The sequence below is a fragment of the Odocoileus virginianus genome, chromosome 1 (assembly GCF_023699985.2).
Source record: "Odocoileus virginianus isolate 20LAN1187 ecotype Illinois chromosome 1, Ovbor_1.2, whole genome shotgun sequence".
Taxonomy (NCBI): domain Eukaryota; kingdom Metazoa; phylum Chordata; class Mammalia; order Artiodactyla; family Cervidae; genus Odocoileus; species Odocoileus virginianus.
In genome coordinates, this window is record NC_069674.1 from 32,100,712 (window position 1) to 32,125,534 (window position 24,823).

At 41.1% G+C, this 24,823-nt stretch overlaps 1 protein-coding gene across 3 annotated transcripts in view; it reads left to right on the forward strand.

Moving 5' to 3' along the window:
* The first annotated feature begins 455 nt into the window (after positions 1–455).
* The window catches only part of TSPAN12 (tetraspanin 12), a 66,302-nt gene continuing 41,934 nt past the window's right edge, over positions 456–24,823 (forward strand). The window contains exons 1-5 of one of the 3 annotated variants that reach the window (XM_070466540.1): positions 456–563; positions 807–980; positions 1,924–2,059; positions 17,218–17,300; positions 18,406–18,541. In XM_070466540.1, the coding sequence (XP_070322641.1) occupies positions 1,994–2,059; positions 17,218–17,300; positions 18,406–18,541 (285 nt within the window). In that variant the 5' untranslated portion in view covers positions 456–563; positions 807–980; positions 1,924–1,993. Of the gene's footprint in view, positions 564–806; positions 981–1,358; positions 1,451–1,923; positions 2,060–17,217; positions 17,301–18,405; positions 18,542–24,823 lie in introns of those variants that run through there. The other 2 variants (XM_070466529.1, XM_070466534.1) reach the window with 2 other exon arrangements.

Consider the following 24,823-nt stretch of genomic DNA (forward strand, 5'->3'; position numbering starts at 1 on the left):
CCTCTAGTAAGATTTCCTAAATTTCTAGTTTAAAAAAAAATTCAAAACCCATCACTATGGTACACAATTCAAGGTAAACCACCCAGTTAAAACTCAATCCTATTGCGAGAAACCTTTGGAAAATTTGGACTACTTGTGAAAGAGTTACAGGCATTCTTCCTATTCTGGGGGTCAGACCTCCACATGTCTACCCTGGGGTGTAAGTAAATGCTCTGAGTGCATTATGCAAGTGGGAAAGAACTGGGTTTTTTTTTGTTTTTTGTTTTTGTTTTAACTCAGGGAGGGCAACAAAGCAATAAGAAGGAGCAGAGGGCACCACCTCAGTGACAAATCACAGGAGGTGGCTCTCGAAAGGTTGTGAAAACTAGTTTCTCATTGCAGGAACTAAGCTGGGCCACTCCTTCACCCCCCTTCTCAAACACAAATATTTTCATATAATAAAAGCCTGTTTCCCTATGGCTATAACCCAGCCTCCCCTCCTCCGACACCACCATTTTAAAGGGGTTTGCTGCGCGGACGTTTCCAAAGCGCCTAGGCTTTAGCCTTCTCCGGCCCGCGGAAAGGTGAGGCGTCCCTTCGGGGGGCTCGCGACTCGCTCGGGGCCAAGAAGCAGCCACCAGGCTCGCGGCCGGGCGGCCGGCGGCCCGAGCATGCGCCGAGAGTGCGTGCAGCTGGCCCTGGCCGCCGCCGCTGCCTCGTCCGGACTTGGCGTGGACTTGGGAGGGACAGCGGCGCTGGGAGGTGGCTTAGCAGAGACTTTCCAGCAACTGCTGCCCAGGACTTTTTCTTTTTTTCCTTTTTCCCAGGAGGCGGCGACGGCGGCGGGGGGGCGGGAGGAGAGGAAGAGAAGGAAGCGTCTCCAGTTTGAGCCAATGCAGCCCTGCGGCTGTCCGGGAGGAGCGCCCCTGCCCCGATGAGCCCCCGCCGCGCTTCCCTGACTGTGCCCCGGCGGGATCGGGGCGCGGAGCCCAGCGCGGACGGTGAGTGGCCGCGCGTCTCTCGTCCTTCCTGCCCGCTGTCCCGCCAGCCCGCCGGTTCTGTGTGCTAAACTTCTTAGAGGCTGGCTCCGGGGCTCCCCGCCGCCCGCGCTTCCCCGCGCGCCCTGCCGGGGGCGCGCGCCGGGGTGGCGGGGCCGCTGACCGCGCGGGGCTTTGTGCTCCTCGGGCGGCTGGGAGCGCGGGGTCGCGGCCGGGACCCGGGTCGGGGCCGGGGGAGGGGGGGGACATGAATGACTAAGCCGGCGTCTGCACAGCTGCACCGGCCCGAATTCCCCTGCGCCCCTCCCCGCCCCCCGCCCCCGGCTAATCCATCATTCCGGGGCCGAAACATCATTTCTCACATTCTCCCAGAGAAACCCTAGTCGCCGGGCGGAATCCCAGCTCAGCGCTGCGCCCCCCTCCAGTGGCCCGTGTTCACACCGGAGCTGCGGGATGCGGAAGGGGCTGCGGAGGTGGGGGGCGCAGGAACTGTCCCAGTGAGAGGGACACTCGCACCTTCGGTGTGGCGGGCGGCATCTGTGACATCTCCGGGGGGTGGTGTGCTTTCCAACCTTCGGGACCGCTCGGAGCAGAGCTGTCCCGGAGGAGCGGCGTGGATTGAGGGAGGTTTTAAAGAGCGTCTCATCAGAATGCAGAGGACACCGCCGCGTGTCTCCTGAGAACGCAAATCTACTGCGCGCATTCATTCATCTGGGGAGAAGATCTTTTCTCTTCCCAGCAGGTGTTATCTGAAGCCGCTTTGGAACTTTGGGAAGTTTAGGTTACTATTGTAACTTTAACAAGTGATTTGCGATGAAGCGATGTCTAGAATGAAATAGGCTTCGGAACAGACCCTGGACCGGGCTGAGGGCCGACCGAGGAGAGATGGGCGGGGGTTGGGAAGCGCGGTGGTCAGGAGTCTCCTGTTCTCCCCCGCCCTCTGCAGATCGCTGCTGTTTTGTCCGTGGGGGTAGGATGTGTTGAAAGGATGGGGCTTCTCTCTCTTGGGGCTCACGATGGCCAGAGAAGATTCTGTGAAGTGCTTGCGCTGCCTGCTCTACGCGCTCAATCTGCTCTTCTGGGTAAGTCAAGCAGCCCGCTTGCACCAACAGGTGGGCACGGCTGGACTCGGTTTCCTGCAGCCACCACATAAAGCGCAAAAGGGCATGGCTAAGCATTAATTAATTACATGCGATCACACCCTGTATTTTTCGCAGAAGTGTATTTTGACCTTTAAATGCCTTTGATCTAGCTCAAGTTCCATTTGTAATTAGAAAAAAGAAATCCACCCCTGGATACTAGTGGCAGTAAAATTAGACTTGAAGTTAATCTAGGGATATAAATAAATGCACGTGCTTGTGCTTGTAGATAAGAAAATTTTGACATACTACTTAGGGAACTGCTTGTTTTCAGGAATTTCAGATAACCGTGCAAGCCATAAATTGTTTCCTTACGTCATCCTATAAAATTTGGTTGGGGCAAGAAGTCTTACTATTTTTTTCTGTTGTAGGAATTCATACCCAGATATCCTATTAAGAGACTGCCTAGAGTTTTCTAGGAGATTCCTTATAGTCTGAAAAGGTGGTTTTCATGTAACTATTTCTAAGTTGGCAAAGTTTTAAGGAATTTTGTGTATGCTTTTGGAAAATCCCATAACCATTTAAGGAAATAAAATACATAAAATTTAACAAGCTCATGGAAATCTTTATGCCTTGTGAGTTAGTGACTTTTTATGCTTTGCAGCCAGGCATAAATGTTCATTAAGTGTTATTAATAATCACATTGTTATTTACAAAACTTATGAGGAAACTATAAAAATTAAAAGTGTTGCTTTCAGAAGCTGTCAGGCTTAAGCAGATACTTTTTTTTTGCCAAATTTTTATTCTATTAATAATTTATATTCGGAATGTTCTGTTAGAATTTTTAATGAGTAATGTCTTTATTTGACTGACCTGCTGGCCTTGAGCAGCTATTTTGCATTCAGTTACAACATATGGTCTCTAGAGGATGACAATTTTGGTTGAACTTATGGATGGTTCCATTTTAAGGTGACAAATTAAGCATTAATTCTGCAAGTAATCAGAAAGATATCAAAACAGGCAACATATTTTTCTCAACATGAAAATTAAAGCATATTTGCCACTTGGAAATGTAAAATACCTAACTGGTCTTATTGCAGTTTTTAATTATAAAAATGTACCTATTTAAATGTGTCATTAAATTATCTTCTTACCTATAAAGTATTAAGATCTCTCTAACATGGTGTCTCTAAAATGTGTAATAATGGTTACTCCTGTTTACTAGTTTTTCACTTTTCTACTTTATGGTTTTTAATTACAGAATCATCACATTTTTATAACTAAAAGGGAATTTAAAGATGATCTGGTTGAACTTCCTTACTTTGGGTATGAGAAAATTAAATGTAGGTTAGTGACTTGCCAAAGGTCAAATAGCCCATTGGTGACAGTGCCAGGAGCAGAACTTGGCTTTCTTGCCCCTAGACAGGGTCTTTACTTGGATGATTACTGTGTTTGAACCTTGGAATTACTAGGGTGTTTTTTATTTGACAAAGAATAATTTTTTTGGAAATTTTCTCAATAATTTGTATCGTGTGTATGTGTTGGGGAGATTCAAATAATTTAACAAAAATATTGCCCTTCTGAGTAATGAAACTTAAAACACCTATTCCTTAAACTCCTCCACAGCTCTTTGTGTCCCCAAAGAATGTAAAATGTTATTTCTTTGTTGTTATCTGGTACTTCAACACTCTCACTTTCCCTGTGCATGTTCTGATTTATTGAAATTGCTTCGCCCTTTCTCTAGCCCTTCTCTTCTCCAAATATCTTCTCTCTGCCACCAAAATAATATGTGTTAACTGCCTAGTGTGCATCCCTCTGTATTTTTCTTTTATTTCATGAGAAAATATCTTTTCTCATACCTGTCCACATATACCCATTCAGGTACTTTCATCTATACATTTTTGCTATTTTTTATTAGGCTGTTTTTCTCATTTGGCTAGAGTTGCAGGAGTGGGATTGCTATGTGAGAGGCTATGTAATGATGACAACTAAATAGCTGATATTTATGTAGTTCTTACTATGTTTGCCAGGCACATTTAGTGTCTCAGTTTCCTAGTCGGTGAAATGGAAATGGTGGTTCCTATATTTTAGAGTTGTTGGAAGGATTAGAGTTGATGTTCGTAAAGTGCTTGGACGGTGCTACTTAATAAAAGCCATCGATGTAGTAACAGAAGCAATAATAGCTGTAGTACCAGCAGGTGTTACTATGACTACATAGTGATGCTCAGCAATAGTCTCCTGTAATAAGTAGATTACCAGTTGGGTCAAAGGAATCCTTGTATTAGTAATAGTCATTGTAGTAGTAATAGTTAACTGTTGCTGTTATGATTACCACTAGTACTATTGCTACCACTCCTACATTCCTTTGATCTAGTAATCCTGTCCTGGGACTCCATCTCCTAGAAATAAAAGCACCAATATACCCTGTTATAGGTACACAACCATTTGCTGCCATCTTGTTGGTATTATGACACCTTTTGACTTCCACCAATCTGAAAAGTTTAAAATGTTATTTCACTGTTACTTTATTTTTTCCCTCCCCCACTAGCAGTAAGCTTGAGCATCACTTTATATAAACAAATCATTTTATATAAACAGATTTTTGTATGTTTTCAGTAGAATTTTTCTCTTGAATTATATATATATATATAGTTCTTGTGTTCTCTTAAAGCACCTGCCTTTCTTATCTTGGTTAAGGTTTCTTTTTCCATATGGACTTTAAGATTGTTTTGTACAATTAAAAATATCTGTTGGGAGTTTTGTTGGAGCTGTATGAAACATATACACTAACTTTGGGAACATTGATGTTATTCTTTGAATGGTAAAGCAATGTTTGCAGATCCTATATTTCTTTATTGAATGAGAAGCAGTTTTCTTTCTTGTGCTAGGCACATTCCTGGACATCCTGAGACGAATTTCTCATCTAATTCTCATAATAGCCATGAAAAATGGGAGCGGAGGGAGTAGTAAAGAGATGTTACTCAGAGAAGTTCATTCACTTGTTAGTAAGTTAGCAGAACAGATTCAAAGTGTTGTGTTTTTTTTTTTCCTCTAAGCGCAGCAGAAGTTTTACTGTTGGGATTGGTGGTGACTTTATTTGCAGCAGAGAAGTAAACATCTTCAGTAGGAAGGGATTAACTGTCCACCTGCTCATTCCAAGTCCTCCACAACAGTGCTTCTCAAACCTCCATGTGCCTACAAATCACCTGGGCATCTTATTAAAATGCAGATTCTGATTTGGTACCTCTGGGGTTGGGTCTGAGAGCCTGCATTCCTAAAAGCCCCTCTGTGATGCTATTGCCTCTGGTCTGAGTGCTGAACTTGGAGGAGCAAGGCTTTAATCCTTGCTAGTTCTTTTGGAATTAGAAGCAGAACAAACCAGTGTGGCATGAACTTGAGTTTAACATGAGGATAGTGAGAATGAGTGTTCTGGTGTCAGTTTTGTGGGATTGAGACAACTGTTCTTGTTACCTTTGGGATCAGAAACTGTATCCTTTTACTTTTCACCTAGCATTTCTTGTTGTTTCGGTCGCCAAGTTGTGCCCGGCTCTTTGCGACCCTGTGGACTATAGCGCACCAGGCTCCTCTGTCCATTGGATCTCCCAGGCAAGAATACTGGAGTGGGTTGACATTTCCTTCTCCAGAGGATCTTCCCGACTCAGGCATCAAACCCGTGTTTCCTGCATTGGCAGGCAGATTCTTTACCTCTGAGCTACCAGGGAAGCATTAAACATAGACTAGCACTTAATGTAGACTTTTCTGCTGTTCAATTCTACTATACTGATATCTTCTCCCCTACTCTACCAAACAAAAATTTTAAGGAAAGAAAAATAAATTTTATTTGGAAAAACACTGAGGACCTATACAATTTTGGTTTTGTGTTCTGGGAGTTGGATATCAAGCTGATTCTTTTCGGTAAAATTGCATCTTGCATATTTAATTTTTAAGTGGGAGGTATAGATAGACTCCGGAGAAGGCAATGGCAGCCCACTCCAGGGTGGAAAATCCCATGGACGGAGGAGCCTGGTGGGCTGCAGTCCATGGGGTTGCTAAGAGTCGGGCTCGACTGAGTGACTTCACTCTCACTTTTCACTTTCATGCATTGGAGAAGGAAATGGCAACCCACTCCAGTGTTCTTGCCTGGAGAATCCCAGGGACAGAGGAGCCTAGTGGGCTGCCGTCTATGGGGTCACACAGAGTCGGACACGACTGAAGCAACTTAGGAGCAGCTGCTGCTTAGATAGACCCATCTAAGAGGAAACGATTCACAGAATATTCAGGATCACAATTGCACCACATTCATTCATTGCTGTGTATCCGGTCACCTTGATTTGCCATCTGCTGAGTGGCTCTTTTACTTAAAGAAGCATGAGACTGGTTCAGCTGTATTGGGGTTGGCAGAAAGATCTGGACCTCTGAGGTTTGTTATGAGTTTTGTGGGTTTGTAGTGGGGAAGGGCACACGAGACAGAGGGAACGTGAATAAACTGCCTGAAGAGCTCTTTTGAGACCATGATTCACGTTCTGGCCACGATGGAGCAAGGAAATGGGTTATTTTTACCTCAGATGTATCACACTTTTCCTTTCTAAATGACATATTATTTCATAAACAAAAGCTTTCCTCCATTTTAAAGACAACTTCTGTGGCTTTATCGCATGAGTGTTTGCCATTCTTAGATGATAATTTTCTACTATTGGAAATATGAATGCATATGTTTTTTGGAAATTCCTGAAATTGGTGAACACAACATTCCTCACACATGTTTGTTTATTATTTTCTATAAGTATAATATCCCATCTGTAGTTTTCAAATCTCTTTTCTCACCAGCAGATAGGAGCCATTGTTACTATTACCAAAGACAGTAGCAAGAGAGAGGATCTACTCTTGGTGAAATATGAAAAAAAGCTTATAAAAGAAAGCCTAAAAAGTAGACAGAAAGTCTGGTTCACACTTTTGGGATTTATACAAGCTAGATGAAAAAAACAGAAGGCTCTAGGTTTGGTTTCTTTTTCTCCAGCTCTCTCTAGTGAATCTTAGGTGTTTGACCCATGAAGACCCTAAAGAGGTTCTTGGCAAGTGGGTGTTTGCATCCACACAGCATTTATGTAGTCATATCAAAATACTACTTTTAAAATTGATGCCATCCTCCCCACCTAGCTTTATGCTATGAAAGGCATTCCAGTTTACTTTAACTCTTCCTAAGGAATAGTGGGGAGCCCTCCAAGAAATGTCAGTGCTTTTTAAAAATAAACATTAAATAAACTTTAGTCTCAGGGGCAAAGCTAATACAATTTTTTTTTAATGCAGTTGGCTCAGCTGAGCAAAGACAGGCCACTGCATGCTTCTTAAGGAAGCGTTTCAAGGAGAAGGGCGTGGAGGTTTCTTTGGGGCACAGCCTTGCTGCCAACTGGACTCGTAGGCCCCTCACTCATCATCTCCACTCAGAACAGTCACAGTCATGGCTCCAAAGAAACCATGGTGTAGAAACAGGCCATTCCCCCTTCTTTGGCCTGCAGTGTCTATAGGGTAACTGGATCGTTTATTGTGGAAATCAGGCCAAGTTTGACAGTTAAGTTAAAGGGATCGTCTCTCTGGCTAATGATGCTAGACCAGGATAACAGGGGTTCAAAGCGGAGCCATCCTGGTCAGAGCAGGATGTATGGTCACCTGTCTGCAGGGCAACATGATCTATAGAAACTTTTAGTCAGCACAGTTCCAAGGTGCTATTGATTTATTCAGGCCTAATTAGCAGATGTTCATGCTTAAATGATACCCACAAGTAATCTCCGGAGCTCATTTCAGCCATCACTTACAATGCCTGCTCTTTCGCAGCAGTTACCAACGGTCCTGTCTGTTTGCCCTTTTCTGCTGCTGCCCACAGCGCTAGAAGGGAAGCTGGTTGAGGCATGGACTGATTAAAAGGCAGAGGGGAGCAGGCCTGGAAACATGAAATGGGCGTGTTCCTGGGAAGTCCTTGCCTTGGCCCACCAGCTTCCAAATTATCAAAAATTGATTTAGCTTTACATTTTAATAAATAACAGTTAGAGTCTTTTTGTTTTTTTTTTTTTTAAGAAAAAAGGGAATTTTAAGAGCAGCTAGTTCAATTTATTCATTTTCAACATGAGCGAACAGAGTTTCTAAAAGATTGAATGACTTGTCCGAGTTCTCTGTAGAGACAGAAATGTAACTAAGTTCCCAGTCTCTGTTCCCCATTCTACTCTCTGCTAACAGATTTGACATAAAAAGAGAAGTTAGGTAGGTGGCTTTAGACATCTGTCAGCCTTGAGCAGAAATGACTGGTGTTACTGTCACCTTATATGAGATTATATATTATGTGTGTCAGACAGCTGAAGGATGTAAATGACTGTTTTTTTGACTGTGACCTTACTATTTGGTGGAAACTATACATATATATTTCATAATACATTCTGATTTAGAAAACTTGATTTTCATTTTTTACATGATTAGATTTAAGCAAAGCCAGAATGTTTCAGCAATATAGCACATTTCATTTTTATAAATGAATTTGTTGAGAGCTCGCATTTTCTAAATGTTTTTGCAAGAAAGAAGGTGGAAAAGGACCTGCCAAGTAGTACATTAAATATATTTCTCTAGAGTAATATTTGTGAGGACTTTCCTGGCGGTCCAGTGGTTAAGACTTTGCCTTCAGTGTACAGGGTGCAGGCTGGATCCCTGGTCAGGGAGCGAAGTTCCCACATGCATTGTGGCCAAAAAAACCAAAACAGAAAACAGAAACAATACTGGTAACAAATTCAATAAAGACTGTGAAAATGGTTCACATAAAAAAAAAATCTTAAAAAAGTAATATTTGTGTTATTTTCTAAATATTCCTTGAACTACAGTTAATAATTTTCTATATTGGAGAAGATGTAAGGAGCTATGAACCTTGCTACATGTGATAACTACAATGCACTAATAATTTAGTCATCATGAAGGACAGTTGAAGAATTATTTTAAGTTGGGAAATTAGTGGACAATAGCATTATTAGTAAGGAGTCCTAAATTACTTGCATAATTTGTCCTTCTGGATTTAATAACATCAGGATTAGATATTGAGGTGACCTAATCATTTTGGCTTCCCTGGTGGCTCAGAGGTTAAAGCATCTGCCTACAATGCAGGAGACCCGAGTTCGATCCCTGGGTTAGGAAGATCCTCTGGAGAAGGAAATGGCAACCCACTCCAGTATTCTGTCTTGGAGAATCCCATGGACGGAGGAGCCTGGTAGGCTACCAGTCCACGGGGTCTCAGAGAGTCGGACACAACTGAGCGACGTCACTTCACTTCACTTCAATCTCATTTTAGCTTGGTTTCTTGCTATAGTATGTACTGTATTCATTGTTACCATTATTATTTTCTCAACCCTGGTGAATAAAATCGTTCTGAGAATTGACCTGTTCTCATAGACTTAATGTGGCTGGAAATAATGTCATAATAAAAAGCAGCTTCTTTTCAGAATTGCTTGTTTGCTATGAGATCAAGCTTGTGTTGGTATTATTTATTTTGCCTGATAATTCTATGCACAATTGTGACACTTGGGTAACTACAGTGAAAAAAAGCTGTTGGACCAAGTAGAATACAGTGTTTGTAGTTTAAAGGACTTTTGAGAACGCTTAAGCCAGCTTCTGACCTGATATATAAATCTTTGATCATGTAATGTGGCAAGTGTCTCTCTACTGGAAAACTTCCAGTGATAGAAAGCTCAGTTCTACTTAAAACATCTGATTTTGCTGAGCTTCTCCATTTAGTTAGCTTATCTGATAAGTTGAAATCATCATCTTTTAATTATGTTCTCATTCATTCATCTAACATGTAGCAGGTCTCACTACTGGGCCTGGTACGCTATTGTGAGAGGGAGCTAGAGGCAGTGGTCTGTGACCTCTAGTGGATGAGATGGGTGGGTAAGGCAACAATAGATCAGTGCTCTGAAGTCTAGACAAGAACACTGACTCTGGGTAAGGAGGGAGCTGCGAGAAAAGCTTCATATTTGAGCTGGTCTTTAAGGATAAGGTTGCTCTGCTCCTGAGATGGACAGGCTGGGGCAGAATTGCATTTCAGGCAGAGGGAACTGCAGGGACAAAGACATAGGTTCAGGAGGTCTGCAGCGGTACATGTCAGAGAAGCAGAAGCTGCTTTGGTCATCCGAGGACAGAATGTGTGTAGGAAGGAGCTGGCAGGAAATAAGTGGAAGAAAGAGGTCAAAGAGTAACTGGAGAGGGCCCTGTGTGTCTGCTGCAGAATTTGAACTTATTCTCTAGGAGAGAGCTGGAGGAAGTAGAAGTGAGAGATGGCAAGGAGCCATAAGGGGCAGCTATTAGAGTTTTATAAGCAGAAGAACTTGGTTTGCATTTTATAAAGCTAACTGAAGGGTGAATTTGAGGTGAGATCCGTGAACTGGAGAGTCCTATTATAAGATGGTTATAATTGCCTGGCAAGAGGTTGAGGGCCTGGACTAGCCGGAAGTGGCAGGAGAGGGGGAGGAATTCACCAGGCGTGTTGCAGGAATAATCTGTAGGACTTGAAAGTAATGAGATGTAGACTGAGGAAGAGGGAGAGGTCAGGCTGCCTGCCAAGGTGCCAGTGAATGTGATTGAAGCGTTGATTATACCATTTACTGAGAAAGGAAGAATGGTGGGAGGGATATACAGGTTTCCAGAAGAATGAAGATGAGTTCAGTTTTAGAGATGTCAGAACCAAGAATGGCTGTGGAAGTTCAGTGGATGGTTCTATTGCAAGGCTGCCTTTTCCCTCCATTTGTTAGACCTTCGCATAGCAGAAGATTCCATTTTTGAACTGATTTAGGAATTGTCTCCTAAACTGAGAAAGATTAAGAGAAAGCCCTGAGGTCAAAAGTGACTTGAGATAATAATAGGTAGTATGTAAAAGAATCCTGCTCTTTTTTCATCCCTGGAGTCCTCTGTGAAGTCGGACTTGCTATTATAATGTTTTATATGGGAGGAAACTGAAGCTTAGAAAAGGTTAAGTGACACACCCAAAGTCATACAGATGGAAAGAAGCAGAACTGAACTCAAATTCAAACCAAGGCATTGGATTCAATGGCATCTCGTGTTCATTGTCATCAAGACCACTTGACTTACAAACAGTGACCTCTAGGACCCGAGATCTAGCCCCTGTCTGGCTTTTCATGCCTGCCCTGCGCAGGTTTCCCTTCCTTGAACGTATCCTGCTGCCTTCCACTCTGGGACTTTTGCTGTTCTTTCTGAGTGGAATGTTCTTTTCAACCTCCCTTTCCCTAATGAACTTGATAATTATCCTTTAGATCTTAGCTGTCTGGAGAAGGCCCTTTGACCCCATGGACTAGGTCAGTCACCCTAAAATGAGTTCCTACAGTAACTCTTATTATTCCTTCCTCGTACTTAATTACAGTTTACAGTTACACGTTTGTGTCTCTGATGAGTTGAATAACATGTGACCTCTTCACTTAGTATAAAATTTCAACGTAGATTTGAGAGGGTGCCTGCTATTGCCAGTCAGTATATCTCCAGTTCATTGCACAGTACATGACAGAGAGCAGCTGATCAATATATATTTTTTGAAAGAAAGAATCACTTCAGAACCATGCTTTTAACCATTCTACCATTTAGAAATGTTTTTGAATATGCTGTTTTTAGAAAAAACATTTTTGTTATGAATGGAAATACTGTTTATATAATGACAACCACTGATACTATATTATACAAAATGAAGAATCTGATAATTTATTGCTACCTGTCTTGAAAGTGAAAGTGTTAGTTGCTCAGTCATGTCCTACTGTTCGTGACCCCATGGACTGTGGCCTCTGTCCATGGAATTCTCCAGGCAAGAATACTAGAGTGGGTAGCCATTCCCTTCTCCAGGGGATTTTCCCAACCAGGGATCAAACCCAGGTCTCTCACATTGCAGGCAGATTCTTTACTCTCTGAGCCACAAGCCCCAATACCTGTCTTAGAGCTATGATAATTGAAAATTGGCTCAACAGCCTGTGAGAAATTAAAACATGGAAAAATCAACATCAGTTATTATTCTGAAGAATGGTAGAAGAGAGAATTATTGATAACTCCAAAGAATTAAGGTAAATAAATAAAATAGCACAGTGGTAGAATTTCCTGACCTCCTTAAACATATAAGTTGTTTGAACACCCACATATAGCCAAGTAGAGGAAGACCATTTAGCCTCAGATTTAATCAAATGGTCTATGGTCCCCTGCTAGCTCTGTGTGTTGTAATAGGTTCTGTGATTATTGAGGACTGGTAAGGCCAACAGATCAGAAGATAACTGTCATTGAAAGTGGCTTCTCTGGTAGCTCAGCTGGTAAAGAATCCACCTACAATGCTGGAGACCCTGGTTCGATTCCTGGGTTGGGAAGATCCACTGGAGAAGGGATAGGCTACTCACTCCAGTATTCTTGGGCTTCCCCGGTGGCTCTCCTGTAATGCAGGAGACTTGGATCTGATCCCTGGGTTGGGAAGATCCCCTGGAGAAGGGAATGACTACAGACGGTAAAGCATCTGCCTACAATGCGGGAGACCCAGGTTCAATCCCTGGGTCAGGAAGGTCCCCTGGAGAAGGAAATGGCAACCCACTCCAGTACTCTTGCCTGGAAAATCCCATGGATGGAGGAGCCTGGTGGGCTACAGTCCACAGGGTCGCAAAGAGTCAGACATGCTAAGTGACTTCACTTCAGTTCACTTCACCCACTCCAGTATTCTGGCCTGGAGAATTTCATGGACAGTGGAGCCTGGCAGGCTACAGTCCATGAGGTTGCAAAGAATCAGACATGACAGAGACTTTCACTTTACTTCACTTCAAGGTCAACAGATCAGAAGATAACTGTCATTGAAAATGTTGTGTGTTATACTTGAAGATCCCAAGTGACAGAGTACAGTTCTCATCATGGTGGGCCAAGAGGGGAAGCATGAGGTCCATCACGAGGCAGGGAGAGAAGGGCACTGGGCAAGTACTTTTACTGGGGCTTCTTCAGGAAGGATCTGGCAAGGCAGGGTAAGTAGGTTTCGGATTGGCTAATTTGAATACCTTCAGCAGCCTCTGTCCCTAGTTGTCTGGCACATGGACCTTGTGGTGATTTGGGCAGGTGTAGAGTGGCCTGGGATGAAAGAGCTCGATGAAAGAGTGGTTGGGAGTGTGGGCTCTGGATTGGTTGGTTTGTATTTAAAAATGAGAACTGTGTCCCTTGGAGAAGGACTCCTCCTAAGGGCAGGTAGAAGGTGTCCAAGGCAAGGTGACTCAGGCATATTATTGGTTTGTTCAGACCAAGATGTGTCCAGCATGAGCATGTAGAACAGATGTTAAAGCATCAAGTTTACAGAAGCTAGAAACATGGTTAATACACTGTTACAGAGCCCCTGGGGAACTTTTATTAGGTTTACAATCTGTTCTTCACTCCCAACAGGAATGAGGATGGTAACGTGTGTGTGCTCACAAGTGTGCCTGTGTGTGCTGACTCACTCAGTCATGTCCCACTTGTTGCGACAGCCTGGGCTATAGCCTGCCAGGCTCCTCCAGACAAGCATACTTGAGTGGGTTGCCGTTTCCTACTCCAGGGGATCTTCCCAATGCAGGGCTTGAACCTGGGTCTCTTGTGTCTCCTGCATTGGCACGTGGATTCTTTACCACTGAGCTACCTGGGAAACCCATAGAAAGTATTTTTGGGGATGGTAATAACTGGCCTAATTCTCCTCTGAGCTGTGGTCTAGGGGTTCTTAACCTGTTTTAGGCCCTTGAGCCCTGAGCCTTCATTCAGCAAAGAATGTTGTTCGGATGCTCAGACTGACCCTGACCACGACAGACAGACAGACAGACAGATGATCCTCGTGCTACTGCCTGCTCCCCACCCCCTTTGAAAAAGAAGCCCTCCATGCTACTTAAGCTCCTCTCCTGATGGTGGAACATAATGCTTCTTTCTAAGCTTGGAAGGTATTAGTGACTAACTCTGAAGCTTCAGAGATGAAGGCCTGGACTTGAATCTAGCGCTACCATTCAGAATCTGCAAGGCCTTGAACAGGTTTCCATGTCACATTTTACACTGTTGTTATCTCGAAGCTCCACAGAGGCTGAGATCTTGCTGCTTTCAGGCATTTTTGGGGTCTGGGACTCTAATACAGAGAATACAAGGCAGGTGGTTGGTGCTGAGTAAACGAAGTAGTTCCCCTTTCCCTCGGTTTCATTTTCTGTCGTTTCAGTCAGACACGGTCAAACATGGTCCTAAAATATTAGCTGGAAAATTCTAGAAACCAACAATTCACAAGTTTTATGTGGTTCTGAGGAGCAGGATGAAACCACCCACTGTCAGGCCTAGGATGTGGCTCATCCCTTTGTCCGCTGTAGCCGTGCCATAGATGCTACTCGCCCATCAGTACATACAGGATTTGAGACACTCTGTGGTTTCAGGCATCCACTGGGTTTCTTAGAAGATGTCCTCTTTGGATAAGGGGAGATCTACTGTATTTTCAGCTAGATGAAGGCTCCATAAGGTTACTAGTTGATTTTCCAGGCAGGTGACCATGTTTCACTGACCGTGTTTCACTGTACAAGAGGTCAGAGGTGTTGTGCTTACCTGGGAGCATGTTTTATAGCCACTCTTTGAGTCAGTAAAGACTCATTCCTATCTTGTATTTTCATTATTTCAGCATTTAAAGAAAACTTCTAACCTAATGGTAATTAATGTTCATTAAGATGCCAGAAACTATTAAAAATCAAATTAAGCTGAAATTCCCTGTATTGCACTTAAGATAAGGCACATTTGCGAAAAATTTCTGAAAGACCTTTAGAACTTAGACTTAACCTTCAGCTTTTAGAAAAACCTCCCAGGAAGACTCATTTTGAACAAATTCTAGATAGTAGCTGTTTAGTTTTGTTTTTTTAATTATGGACAATTTAAAACACACAGAAGTAGAGAGCACAGTATAATTAATCCCCAGTTACCCACACAACCTCCACTTCCCACTTAACTCCCATGCATCATGATTACTTATTAAACCATTCAGCATGTATCTTAAAAGGTAAAGATTCTTTAAAAAAAAGTAATACCATTGTCATATCTACAATAATAAATAATAATTTCCTAATAATTTCAAATAGTCATGTTAAAATAACCCCCATCATCTCATAAATGGTTCTTTGTGGTTGGTTCATTTAAATCAGGATCCAAACCAGGTCAACATGGCCTTGGACAATCTCTTTTAAGTTAAAACAGTTTCGCCTTCCATCTTCTTCCACTTGCCGGCTTTTTTTTTTTTTTATTGGAGTATAATTGCTTTACAATATTGTATTAGTTTCTGCTGTACAATAAAGTGAATCAGCTGTAAGTATACATGTATCCGGTTCCTCTTGAGCCTCCGTTCCACACCCTACCACCCCATCCCTCTAGGTCATCTCAGAGACCGGAGCTGAGCTCCATATGCTATATAGCAGCTTCCCATTAGCTATCTGTTTTACACATGGTGGTGTACTTATGTCAAACCTGATCTCCCAATTCATCCTGCCCTCCCCTTCCCTTGTGTCCACGTGTCCATCCTCTACTTCTGTGTCTCTATTCCTGCCCTGGAACTAGGTTCAACTGTACTGTTTTTTATATACATGCATTCATATATGATATTTATTTTTCTCTTTCTGACTTATTTCACTCTGTATGACAGACTCAAGATCTGTCCACATCTCTACAAATGACCCAACGTTTTCAATTAAGAAACTAGATCATTTGTTCTGTAAAATTTCTTACATTTTTGATTTTGTCGATTGCATGCCCCTGGTGGCATTTAACAAGTTTAAATCTGTTCCCTGTGTTTCCTGTAAACTGATAGTTAGAGCTTGAGGCTTGATTAGATTTACGTTTGACTTTTTCGTAAAAATACCTCAAAAGTATCTTTGAGTACTTCTGATTGCATCACATTGGGAGATACTATCTCGGTTTTCTCTATTTGTGATGTTAAGATTGACCAAAGCATCTGGTATTTTCTGTCTCCATTCTAAAAGTCCCCATCAAGGCTGGTGGTCCAGTGGCTAAGACAACACAGAGGGTTGGAGTTCCATCTGTGGTCAGGGAACTAGATCCCACAAGCCACAACTAAAGATCTTGTGTGCCACAACTAAGACCTGGCGCAACCAATGAATAAATTCAATAAATATTTATTTTAAAGTCCCCATCAGTCCCCTTTCAGTTAATGCAGTAGCTCTCAGGCCTGTACTACCTATTAGAACATCTGTGCAGCCTTTACACACTTCTGATATACAGGCTCCACCTCCAAGAATTGATTCAGGGTGGACTTGGGCTCAGCAAGTTTTTTAAGTGCCCTGGGTGATTCTGATGTACAGACAGGACTGAGAGTCACTGACCTGATAATTTTGGCAGTCATTGAGGATCTTTGCCAAGAGAGCAATTATTTCAGAAAAGATTGTCAAATAGTGATATTCTATCTTGCTTTCTGTACATATTAGCTGATATTCTTCTATAAAAACTTTCATCAAGTCTTTAGTTCTTTCTCTAGTTCGTCTGGGAAAAATTGAATAAACATTGGATTCTTATCAGTTTTCTGAATGATGAGTTGGATATCTAATATCCTCCAAAGCTGGTTAGTGAGTTTTGTTTAAATGTTTCTGTGAATTCATAGATTTTTAGTATATTGGGTGTTTTTACCATTGCAGTTATTATTATGTATTATTTTGATGGCCAAATTGTTTAACTTTAGCCAGTGGAAGTCCTTTGAAGTTAGTGCTTGTGACTTTTTGGCACATCAGTAGTATTTTATTGCTTCCCTGAAGTTAGTGCTTGTGACTTTTTGGACATCAGTAGTATTTTATTGCTTCCCTGCTTTTACATATGACGTGTTTTAGGCTCATCTTGTACATTTGATAATTTAGTTGTTCTGTGCAATTCCTGTCCTGGACTTTCTAATAGTTCAGCTCTCTGTGTCCTATTTAGTGACATTCTATTTAGTGGCTATGATGTGATTACAAAAGAGAATGGCAGATATTTATAGTAAAAGTAAATTTCAACAGGTGGTAAATTGTCATTAGGAAAAATCATAATAATTATGTAAAGAAAATCCTCAATATTTTGTTATAAGTCCTGCAGAGCATGATGAATAAATGCTTGGTCACCAATTTGTAATTTTTTACCCGCAGTTAATGTCCATCAGCGTGTTGGCTGTGTCTGCTTGGATGAGGGACTACCTAAATAATGTTCTGACTTTAACTGCAGAAACAAGGTAGGTTTTATAATTAATGATTGAATTATTTCATCAGGGTTTCCTCAGACACTAGTTTCTAAGTAACTTTGCCCTCAGCTGTTTAGATGGTAGTGCTCACCCCCGATCATTTGGAAAGTTTTTCCTCCCCATGGTAACACTTGCATTTTCTAGAATTTTCATTAAGGTATACTGCTGTTTGTAGAGGACATCTCTGGTTATGGTAATACCACTTACCTGTCCTGGAAATGTTTGAACCATGCCACATTTGTTACAATGGACAGCACAACTACTTTTCCTTAAGAAAATAATTGCCAACTTTATCTTGCCTTCATATTCCTGAGCTAATGAAAACCAAACCCTACATGTCATTTTCTTACCCAATTTCAAGGACTGATCCACTAACATCACAAATGGCAAACTACTTAATGTCTCTGAGCCTCATTTTCTTCATCTCTGAATGGGAATTATATACCTCTTTGAATTTTCGTAAGGATTTCTGTAAAGTCTTTAACATGATGGAGCTTAGTAAGCACTTAGTCATGGTTGTTTTTTTGTTATCTTAGTTATTATTCTTTCTGTTAAGGCTCCAGTTAATAATTTTTCATGGTTTTTGAGCAGAGAAGGCGTCTCCCTCCCCTCCTTATAATACAGACCAACTTCCCTTTCCATAGCAGTGTTTCACATCTTTGGAAAAGTGCACACTGCCTGCAGAGTCCCAGATCAGAGAAGAGTAGAGAGTCTTCTCAGCTGGGAAATAGTGAAAAGTTTCATGTGGTTTCCTCATGAAAGTTAAGCCTTCGGTGCTAATATTAGATGGACTTTTAAAACTGGGAATCCCTATCTATAATACATTTTAAATGAGCTGAGATAGGAAGTTTTTTTTTTTTTTGTACCACTTGTATAAAAAACTAAACCGAACAAGATAAAAAATAAAACAAACAAGCAAGTTGGTGATGGCAGAGTGCACGTCAGTTGTATCTTGTGCTATGTCTTGGGTGCCTTTTTATTCTATTTATAATATAAAGACTTAATGAATGAAAGTATCATAGAAGAATATCTGCTATGTATACAGAAAGCAAGATGGTGTATTGCTGTTTGACAATCTTTTCTGTTCTTCTTTCAGGGTAGAGGAGGCTGTCATTTTGACTTACTTTCCTGTGGTTCATCCGGTCATGATCGCTGTTTGCTGTTTCCTAATCATCGTGGGGATGTTAGGATACTGTGGAACAGTGAAAAGAAATCTGTTACTTCTTGCCTGGGTATGGTGTTTACGTCTCATCTTTATTGTGTTTAAAAAGACCAACCACTGTTGTATTATTGGTTCATCAGTGCAGGGGATTATATGCGTAGGGAACTGTGATAACAGTTCCCTAATCTGTGGTCATTGTTCAACATCCTGTGAGAAGGGAAGTGTTCTTTCCATGAGAAATGATGTCAGTACAAGTGTTTGCTGTACTCAGAAGATGAGGTGTAGAAATATGTACACTGTTTAATTATTTCACTCAGGCCACGTGTTGACATTTTCATTTGAAAGTATGAGTTTTTTCTAGTGTCAGGGACCTTATTACCACTCCAATAAGCCTCTTGGGACTTGAACTGAGATGTCATCATGGAATTCTGTTTCTTTCTCTCCTTTCTTGTTGTAAACAAACCCACCACTTAAACTCATATGGAATTCAGGTGGTGAGGTAACAGAAAGAAAGGTATCATAATCCTCGTGCTGCCTTTATATATGGCAACCCACTCCAGTTTTCTTGCCTGGAAAGACCCCATGGACTGGGGCCCGCTGGCTCCATTGACCCCAGTCCATGGGGTCACAAAGAGTCGGACACGACTGAGTGACTAAGCACCAAGCACCTTTACGTAGGTTAATGAAAAGAAGTGAGCCTCAGTTTCCATAATATCAGGTTTTTTTTTTAATTTGGGAAGAACTGGACTAAACTACTTCTTAAATTCCCTTTAGTACTTCATTTCTATGATTCCAAAATCTATTGATTAGATTTTTAGCTTAGAAATGAGCAAACCCTCCTTTAATATTAAACATTTGAGTCAATTAAAAATACTGTTTACATATAGATTTTTGAAGCTCATTGAGTGTATAAAATACGTTAGTGGCACCAGGTAGTTGAGACTGCTAACATGTAATTGTGGACATTTCAGACTCCTAAAAAAGCAACTTATTGAGTATATCCCTTTCTTTGCTGTAGTTCTCAATGGTATCTGTGCACTCATTTATTATAGGGAACTTAAAAAAATTTTTTTTTAATGGTGTGCTGATATGCTGGATACCTGAGCAGAAAAAAGCCCTGATTTGTAGTGTTTGAAGATTTCTGTGGTGTAAATACTCCCAGCATGGTCAATTTCAGGTTACCAACACAGAGTCACTGAATGCAGAGGTGGGGAGAGATGAGCACAAATTCTCATTCTGGAGCCAGCTTCTGCACACCAGGGTTCGCCTGGCTTCCGTCCCAAACCCATTAAAATAGAATTTTAGCGTGAAGCTAAACTAAAGCTTTGCATTTCACAGGAACAACCTGTGTTAATGTATTACTTGGCTTCATGGATGATGACTCTTCTGGTCGCGTGACTGGAAAACAGAAAATGCTGCAGAAAATAAACCACCCTCAGAGAAGGGGGACATTCCCATTTCCTCACTTTTGTCCACTTTGGTATATAATGATCTTGATTACATTTTATTTGTAATATGTCATTGTTCTTCTTTCCGGGGAAAGGAGGTGGAAGGGTTTGGAATCTTATGTTGCGATTTAAGAAATTTGGATAATAATTTAAACATAAACTAAAGGATTTACATTATATAAAACATAGCTTAAAGGATGGATAAGGTATTGAAACTTAAAATCTTAGAATCCTTTTCTAAAACCATAATCTTACAATGATGTCCCATGTATACAGTCAATTTAGGACTGGCTACTATTAATATGATTCTTCCTTCTCCCAACTTGTATGATTCTGGATGATTCCTGGACTGGGGGATGGGGAGGGGTAGGATAACGTATTTCATAGAATCTCAAAGACTTTTAGGAACATATTTTGAAAACCATTTATGCATTCCTTTAGGTTATTTGAATGCAAGTAAAACAATTTGTCAAATAAGGTAATTTGGGCTCTCCTTGGGGCAGGATGAATCATAGAGACTTGTGCATAGGAGCTAGGTTGTGATGCTGAAAGAACCTTATGATTCAAAGGTGGCATGGAGGGCTGAGTTCTAAGGGCCAGTAATTTGTTCATTCATTCATTCTTCAAACACTTTGGACAATATATGCACTACTAACCTTTGCCATCAGACCAGGTTATACACAGTGGATAGACAGTTTCACTACTGCCTGAAGAGACCTCTAGTAAGATTTACTATGAGTACTGAGGCTAGAGAAGAGCTCCAAACTCAATCCCAAGGGGTCAGGCCATTCTTCAGGAGGATGACTGGAATGGTTTGGTGATGCTGTAGCCCATCCCCGCCCCATTTGCCTGGCTGTTGTTCAGTCGCTCAGTCGTGTCTGACTCTTTGCAGTCCCATGGACTGCAACACGCCAGGCTTCTGTGTCCTTCGCTATCTTCTAGAGAAAAAGATAGTGTCCATTGACATGACTCTGTCATGTCCTTTGAGTCGATGATGCTACCCAACCATCTCATCCTCTGTCGCCCCCATCTCCTCCTGCCCTCAGTCTTTCCCAGTATCAGGATCTTTTCCAATGAGTTGGCCCTTTTCACAGGTGGCCAAAGTATTGGAGCTTCAGCTTCAGCATCAGTTCTTCCAATGAATATTTAGGGTTGATTTCCTTTAGAATTGACAGGTTTGATCTCCTTGCTGCCCACGGGACTCTTCTCCAACACCACAGTTCAAAAGTGGATGTACTCTTTTCCATAAAGCAGCTTTTGGTGCATCACTCTTCCCCATGTCCATAGCTGCTGTCCACTGTTGGTCATTTCTTTCCCTTGACTATCTGTGGCAGTTTTTCCCCCATTCACACCAGGCTGCCTGTCTCCTCGTAGCAAGTTTCCTGTCTAGACCCAGCACAGTCTATCCTTTGCTTGAAGAATGATCTGCAGTCTTAGGTCCCAGTTACCTGTCACTCATAACTAATCTGCTTCTCAGTTGTTTTTTTCTTCCCCCCTTTGGCTTTCTTTCTCTAAACAGTTGCCAAGTCCCGTAAGGTTCTAGTTCTACAACTTTCAGGTCCTGTGCCTTCTTTTCTGTTCTCATTTGGAATGCCCAGGATCAGGTTCTTCTGACTTCGTACTGAAACACTGCATAGCCCTGTAACTACACTTCCTGCCTCTGTTGTCTCTAACATACCCCAAGCCAGTGCTGCCAGGTTAATATAATGCTACAGTGATCACATTACTCCTGTTTTCCAAAACCTTGAAAGGCTCTTGGTGGGGTAATGAAGTGTTTAGAGACACCTTAATCTTGCATCAAGCTCTTTTGCAATCAAACCTTCATTTGTCACTTTTAGCTTTCTTACTTCATTATTTTCTGGTCAAACTGGATTTTCTGACCCGTGAACGAACTTTTCTGGCTGTGTTCTTTCCTGCCTTTATTCTTGTTGTTCTCTTAGCTAGGGATTTTTTCTAATACTTCTGTTTCAGTACTAACAGCCTGTTACAGTTTGTCTGAAATAGTGCCTCCTGAAATTGTAATAATGATGAAGGTGATGATGATAATCAAAAGTAGTTAACCTTTCTCAGATACTGGCAGAATGTAAGGCTTACAGGCTGTACAGGTTTACATAAAGAGTTTTATATTAATTAAACAGTTTTGTCCTCTCCATGATTCTAATGAGATGTACTGTGCTTAGTCACTCAGTCATGTCTTACTCTTTTCGATCCCATGGACTGTAGCCCACCAAGCTCCTCTGTCCATGGGGATTCTCCAGGTAAGAATACTGGAGTGGGTTGCCATGCCCTCCTCCAGCGGGTCTTCCCAACTCAGGGGTTGAACCCAGGTCTCCTGCATTGCAGATGGATTCTTTAGATTCTTTACCATCTGAGCCTGAGATAGATACTATTTCCATATTGTAGGTGAGGGAATGAGGCACTGCTTGGTTTAATAATTTGCCTAAGTTTGCATAGCTAATAAATGGAGTATATGGTATTCAGACCATCACGGTCTAGTTCTAACAACATATTTGTAACACCTTCACTACACTGTTTCACTCTGTGTGTGTGTGTTAGTCCCTCAGTTGTGTCAGATTCTTTGTGAACCCTTGAACTGTAGCCTGCCAGGCTCCTCTGTCCATGGGATTCTCCAGGCAGGAATACTGGAGTGGGTTGCCATTTCCTTCTCCAGGAATTTTACTCTTTAATTGCTGCCTTTTCCTAAATGCTTCAGTATCTTAGTTTAATATGGATTATGTATCTTACATTGTATAAAATTTTTTTCTATAATCTTTCATTGTAAACTCAACAATCATCTAAGATAGATAATTACAAATGAAGTTCAGAGAGGTTTATTAATATGTCCAAGGTCACTCAGCACTAGCAGGTAAAGCTTTGATTCAGACCTCCATGTATCTGACTGCCAAGTCCATTTTCTATGGGCTTTTACCAGTGTCTCCAACAGACATATTTCAACTTTTGAAGTTCAATGCTTTTCTTTTATTATAAATTCCCTTTTTCATGACCAGCCCAAATTATCAGACTACAAACAGCTTGATAATATGAACCATTCATCTTGCCTATTGCTTTAATAATTTTTTTATGAACTCAAATAATAACCAGAAAATTAGAACAGTGTGAGTAGAAGTGGTCAGCACATCAGATGAAGGATGGTGTCTGGAAGACAATGATGGGTGAGATTTTCAGGCAGGAATTTGGCTGTTAGGTTCAGACAATAGTGGCTTGTTGAAGTGGGGCAGCACTCATGTAGGTTGTGATGGGTTATTAGGTCTTTGGCAAATATTTGCAAGGCAACTCTCATGGTTTCTTTCTTTGTGTCCTTTAGCTTTTTATGCTAATTTTAAAAAAAATTTGGAAGGTTCCTTAATTGTAGTTGTAAATTTTAAGAAAGCCCAATGCATTCAGTCCACCTTGTGCACTTCCTTGGTATTAAAAATCATGCTTCACTTTTAAGACCTATAAGCCAGCTTAGAGGAGGAAACATTTTTCTTTTTTTAAAGACAACTCATATCTCTGAGAGCTGCCATATCTCTTGAATGATTACTAAAAAAAGAGCTGACAACTGGGTGATGGTGCTGCTTAAGCATAAGTCAAAGTCAAAATGCCATTATTCATCTGACTGGTCAAGAAAAAGTGAGGGAGGCTCAAAACCTAGCTTTACAACTCTCCTTCTCTCCTACCCCACTCCTACCCCCAACCCCCAAAGAAACAACTGCAGGCTAAGAGGCCATCTGTAGGAAAACATTTATGGAGAATCATAATCAAGAATTTGACGCTTCTATTGAATTATAGATGCAAATTGTTAAAACACCCTAATTTAAGTTTCCTGAACATTAATTAAATTTGGATTTCAACTAGATAACAAATAATATTTTCATACAAGTATTTCCCATGCAACATTTAAGATATACATCTACTAAAACATTATTTTCTTATCTGAAACTCAAATTTAAATGAGCATGTTGTATTTTTATTTCCTGAAGTTAGCAACCCTACTGTAACCAGATTTGTTCTTATAAATGTGAAACTGTCACAGAACAGAAACTTCAATGTATTTGTAGGAAGAGATTATGAGTAATTAAATCCTAATTATATTGGGAAGACAAGCCAAAATGACTAAGAAGATAAACTTGAATGTGCCATGACTTTCAAAGTAATTTCAGTAGCAGAACTTGCTTTCTCTTTAAAAGAGAAATCGAAGCTAAATGGAAATTGGTTTTAAGCTTTAGATGGGTACTTCCCAAGGCTTTTAGCTGTAGACTAAATGAAATTCATTTGTTATTGCAGTTCTACCTTGCTATTAACATAGGCATTAGGAAAGCGGTACCAGCTCAGGGGAAATGTAAACAGGTTGAACAGACGTGTTTACAATATCGACAGCAGCTGAATGTCACCATCAGGAGATCGTCATTTGTCAGAGTGCGATGTTAATATATACTCAACTGCCAGCAAATCACAACTTGTCAGGCCCTTGTCAGAAATTAAGTTGCGTGCATCTTACATGTGTAAGATCAGTACCTTATATATAAATGGAAAGGTTTTATTATTTTTTTTCACCCTTATTATCCCAGAGAATTTTCACATAGCTAGTGGTTATGTGGAAGCACTTTTAAACTTTCTTAAAATATCCAGTGGTTGAACCAGATTTGAAATGATTCTCTTGATGGAAATCAAGTACATTTTTAATGGCCATGGAGAAATAAACCATCCTCAGTGTTCTGTTGTTTAAAATCATAATGCAAAACTGGAATATCTTTAAATTGGAGTTAATTTCCTACAGACTCAAAGTTCTTCTTTGAAGTAGTTACACAGTTAATAGTGATACAGCTACTGATAACCTATTAAGTTAAAATTAAGCTATTAAATTAAGTATCTTTATTATCTGCTAATAGTTTTGGTTGATA